The sequence below is a fragment of the Odontomachus brunneus genome, unplaced genomic scaffold (assembly GCF_010583005.1).
Source record: "Odontomachus brunneus isolate Ranch 3 - 2012 unplaced genomic scaffold, Obru_v1 Obru_scaffold_095, whole genome shotgun sequence".
NCBI lineage: Eukaryota > Metazoa > Arthropoda > Insecta > Hymenoptera > Formicidae > Odontomachus > Odontomachus brunneus.
In genome coordinates, this window is record NW_022639545.1 from 1278313 (window position 1) to 1283635 (window position 5323).

At 37.0% G+C, this 5323-nt stretch overlaps 1 protein-coding gene across 4 annotated transcripts in view; it reads left to right on the plus strand.

The window, feature by feature from the left end:
* The window catches only part of LOC116848420 (pyruvate kinase-like), a 15276-nt gene extending 10165 nt beyond the window's left edge, over positions 1 to 5111 (plus strand). Inside the window, exons 3-8 of one of the 4 annotated variants that reach the window (XM_032824500.1) lie at positions 738 to 1082; positions 1526 to 1712; positions 1833 to 2354; positions 3132 to 3470; positions 3685 to 3841; positions 4342 to 5111. In XM_032824500.1, coding sequence (XP_032680391.1) covers positions 738 to 1082; positions 1526 to 1712; positions 1833 to 2354; positions 3132 to 3470; positions 3685 to 3841; positions 4342 to 4354 — 1563 coding nt within the window. In that variant the 3' untranslated portion in view covers positions 4355 to 5111. Of the gene's footprint in view, positions 1 to 737; positions 1083 to 1525; positions 1713 to 1832; positions 2355 to 3131; positions 3471 to 3684; positions 4306 to 4341 lie in introns of those variants that run through there. The other 3 variants (XM_032824499.1, XM_032824498.1, XM_032824497.1) reach the window with 3 other exon arrangements.
* The last annotated feature ends 212 nt before the right edge of the window (positions 5112 to 5323 follow it).

The window sequence follows — 5323 nt, forward strand, 5'->3', positions numbered from 1 at the left end:
ATATATATATATATATATATATATATATATATATATATATATATATATATATATATTTCATTAAAGCAATTGTTTATTCTATTTAAATAAAAGAATTTAAAGATTGAAGATTAGAGAAGAAGATTGAAGTAAATATGTTATTAATAGCGAATAAATATATTTTATTTTGTAGAAGAATATTTTTTCTCTCGGTATAATTATTCTGTATCTACGAGACGCGTTTATTTTTGTCGCTGCGACTTTATGTTCGCGTCCCGTAGTAACAGTGCGTCGGAATTAGAAGCGCGTCTATGTCTATTTTCGCTGTTCATCATGCACCCCGTACGCGATAATTTGTCCGAGGTCAAGGATTGTAGACGACGCGATTTTACTCCCCCAAAAGCGTTTCAAACAATTAGCGACCGATCATCGGCCCGATTCACGCGCGTTTCAGTTTGCCGGCCAAGAACCACGTTGGCGCGTTGTGCATGCTGAATTTCTATTATGTAGTTTGTTGTTGATGGATGTTGCTGCGTTATACTCCTCGCTTCATTGCCTGATTATTGATGTGTGATTTAATTGACAAGCCTTTCGATTCGCGGCGCGCGTTGCATGAGTCAAGTGTAACGCGCGTCGTATGCCAATTCGATGTTGATCACGTTTGTACGCGCTTTTTTACACGAACGCAATGTGTCGATCGCGGAACCTATCGCGTATCCTGAAGAGAATCTGTTTTAATTTCCTCGCGACTTCCGCAGATGGCTGGTCAACCGAACACCCAGGCATTGTACGCCCAAAGTCAACTGGACCACATGTGCGCTTTGGACATCGGCAGCCGCGCGTCCTTCGTCCGCTTGTCCGGCATCATCTGCACGATCGGACCCGCGTCCAGGTCCGTGGAGACTTTGGAGAAGATGATCGAGACGGGCATGAATATCGCTCGCCTGAACTTCTCCCACGGCACTCACGAGTACCACGCAGAGACGATCGACAATGTGCGCCAGGCGCAGAAGAATCTGACCGCCCGCGCCGGCATCAACATTCCCGTCGCTGTCGCCTTGGACACGAAGGGCCCCGAAATTCGCACGGGTCTTTTGGAAGGCGTATGTGGTCATACTGAGAAAAAAATATTTGAAAATTCTTTTGTAGGATACAAAGTTTATTTTTCTGTGAAATCAACTTTCATTGCACAAACGAATTTTCAAGTATTCTTTTCTGAGTGTATGTACGCTATAATATGAAATACTCAAAACCGACTCAATAACTTTATTTTTTTTACAAAATTGGAAACTATTTTTTTGTTTTCTCAATAACCAGTTCATTACATTCGAAAAAAATAAAAATACTTGAATAATTTTTGTAGGATACAAAGTTTATTTCTGTGTGAAGTAAACTATATATTTCCCACAAATAAATTTTCAAGTAACCTTTTTTCAGTGTAGGTATAAAAATATCGGCTTTGAATCTTCCGTAAAATTCTCCACGAACTTATTGAACAATCCAATACATTGAGAAATGAGATCGTGAGATTTTACTATTTTTGCAGGGTGGCTCGGCTGAGGTGGAGTTGGTCAAGGGTCAGGTCTTCAAACTGTCAACTGACAAAGTATATATGGAGAAAGGAAACGCTCAAATTGTTTATGTTGACTATGATAACATCACGAAGGTGTTGAAGACGGGCAACCGCGTGTTCGTCGACGACGGTTTGATTTCTCTTATCGTCACCTCTGTCAGTAAGTTCTGTTTAAAGTAATTTTGCGACTAAAGTTACTCTCTCGTATCGAAAACTGCGTATTTTTCGGCTTTTCGAAGCAAATTGAAACCAGAATAATCGTTGATAATTTGCTCCTTAGGCCCCAATTTAATTTCGACGACCATTGAGAATGGCGGTATGTTGGGCTCTCGCAAGGGCGTGAATTTGCCGGGAGTGCCAGTGGATTTGCCGGCGGTGTCCGAGAAAGACAAGTCTGACCTTTTGTTCGGTGTCGAGCACGACGTTGACATGATATTCGCCTCCTTCATTCGTAACGCCGAGGCGTTGACCGATATCCGCACAATCCTCGGCGAGAAGGGCAAGAACATTCAGATCATATCGAAGATAGAGAATCAGCAAGGCATGACGAATCTCGACGAGATCATCGAGGCGTCTGACGGCATCATGGTGGCGCGCGGTGACTTGGGAATAGAGATACCGCCGGAGAAGGTGTTCTTGGCGCAAAAGTCCATGATCAGCAGGTGCAACAAAGTTGGCAAGCCTGTAATCTGCGCCACGCAGATGCTGGAATCCATGGTGAAAAAACCGCGAGCCACCAGGGCCGAGACGTCAGACGTTGCCAATGCTATTCTGGACGGCGCTGATTGCGTCATGCTGTCAGGTAATTCATCCTTCAGACAAACAAATGTGAGAAGAAAAATAGACAAATTAGAGGACAAAAATTATATTACAAGAAAAAAGACATAATAACAATGAAAAATGACACAATAACATAGTGTCACGCAATATAGTAATAATTATAAAACAAAAGTAGTACGACAGAAGACAAAATGATTAAGTAATTTTGTATCAAGCGGGTAAAACATAAAATGGTACTTCTCGACAGATTATGGTTAATCGAAAATTAAATATAATCTAATCAACACATCAAGCATTATTACATTATATTTATATTATAACATCATGTTATATTACATTTACATGGAATGTAAAATTATAATAGATGTAATATAATTAATACTCAGTGTTAATTGGGAAGTGATATGTATAAACATTTGTTTTTGCACGGAGAGTAATATAATTTTTTTTGTTCAAATAAATTCTTTTCAATTTTACTATGTTTCTAACAGTGCAAATATAGACTGTTATTAAGTCTCTTTTGCTATAAAATAATAATAAATAATAAATAATATAGAATAATAAATAATATGCTATAATATAGAAAATTTTTGTAATAACACATTTTAGTTCCTAAGATATAATAATAATAATACATATGATATGAAAGGATGATCAATTGCTATAAAATGCCGATTACAAAATTCTATAGTAATTTTTATTGAATTCTCCTTGTGTGAGAGAAGATTTATTGTAATTTTTGTACGTCTAGTTAATCTTCCTTTTCTCATGAATGCACTAAGACTTCATACGTTTTCAGGTGAAACAGCGAAAGGAGAATACCCACTGGAGTGTGTTCGCACAATGGCCAATATCTGCAAGGAAGCGGAGGCCGCGATTTGGCAGACGCAAATCTTTCACGATCTGTCGAACAAAGCATTGCCACCTATCGACGCTACGCATGCCGTCGCCGTCGCCTCTGTGGAGGCGTCCGTCAAGTGTTTGGCCACTGCCATCATTGTCATTACGACGTCTGGTCGATCAGCGCACCTGATCGCAAAATATAGGCCGCGTTGTCCGATCATCGCTGTTACCAGGTTCCATCAAGTCGCCCGACAGGCGCATTTGTACCGCGGAATATTGCCATTGTACTACGAAGGTATCTCTAAAAAGAAATGCTATTTACTTTAAATCACTTTTAAATGTTCAATTTTTTACATATCTGAGAGAAGATCAAATATACACGTCATAATATTCAACTGAATTGTGAAGAACCTCCGCTTTTCTCATTCACTTTTGTTCCTACAACAATGATAACACGTTTTATTATTGCTAAGATACAGAGTAGTAAAACTGTTATTTCTGTCATGCAGAGGCACCACTGGCCGACTGGGTGAAAGACGTGGACACACGTGTACAATACGGGTTGAACTTCGGCAAGAGTCGCGGTTTCGTCAAGACTGGTGACTCGGTTATAGTCGTGACAGGATGGCGACAAGGCTCTGGCTTTACGAATACACTTCGTATCGTGTACGTAGAACGAGAGTTGCTCAGAGAAGAACCTGCTTGCGAGATTTATAGCGACAGCGATTCCTACGACGATCTTTGAACATTGCATGCTACCTCATCCTTCTATATATTTCCTGATATACAATGTCATTTTAATATAATCCTAATCTCCTTTGACTCACTATAATAATACTATACTAATTTATACGTTATGATTTATCTACTGCATGTGCTAGTATTGCCTATAAATACGTTCATCAGAATTAAAAAGAAAGTGTCTTGTGAAACTAATTAATGTAGTTAGATATATAGGACATTTAATTTAAATATACGTAATTTTACGAAAACCGAGGTGACTAATATCGCTTGTGCGTATCTGTGTTCCAGCATATTCTTATATCAAGTATTTAATCGCGAAACCGATTCAAGTATAGTTATATTTATTCATGGTGTTATTGATATCGTGTCTTTGACGATAATATGACCGATCATATATGTTAATTTGATCGTTTTTCTTTCAGGACTGTCGACTGAATGCAACAGGCGCGCTATTTTAGGCAATATGACACTCACATGCACACGAATGTGCACGTGACTGTATATTATCCTTCTGCGAGTTCCAGTGAATACAGTTACGTGAGACTATTTAATCAGTGTAGATCCAGTATTATGTTACCATTAAAACATATAAATACGGTATACAGAAAAATTAAAGAAGAAAAAAATACTTATGTGTATATGTATACAGTTGTCTGAGCGATAAAATGATTTACGTCGTGTGTTTTATGAATAAGTTCAACTGAAGAGGCAACATCTGAATTATTATCATAAAAAAAAAATATCGAGTGTTAAATTTTCGAGTTTCTGTGTAGAAATAAATAAAGACATTTATTTTACATTAATCGATGTTCGATAAATTATAATATGATTCGTGTACTAAAAATTTACACGATTATGTCACTATTAATTTTTTTATAATCAGAATTTGCTTAGGAGAGAGATCATGTGAATTTTTAGTGCACGAATGTTTTCTTTTCTGGCATTTGTGAGTGAAATTCTTAAGAAATTCTAAATACCAATATATTCGAGCAATTTTTATTGTAGATTATTGTAAACTGGTGAACTTTAATAGTGTGAGATGTATATGAAACTCCGTGTGATAAGTACTTTCAACACTCTCTATAATGCTTTATCTAAATATATTGGGAGTTATGTAATAAGTACTTTTGAATTTGTCGGGTAAAACAAAATATGTTTATATTTTTAATTTTATAAAACAATGTATGCGTGATTTTGATCTATCATTTGCCACCCTCCACATATATTTCACAAAATTATAACGACGTAAAAATACAATCATTTCATTTCAACTAAAAATCTGAAACTATTTATTACATAACCGATATAGTTATGCATTAATATATGGCGAATATCACGTGCCATGATTATATATGTTAACAAGTCATGACAAGAGCATATGTGATAAAAACGCACAGTCTAAAT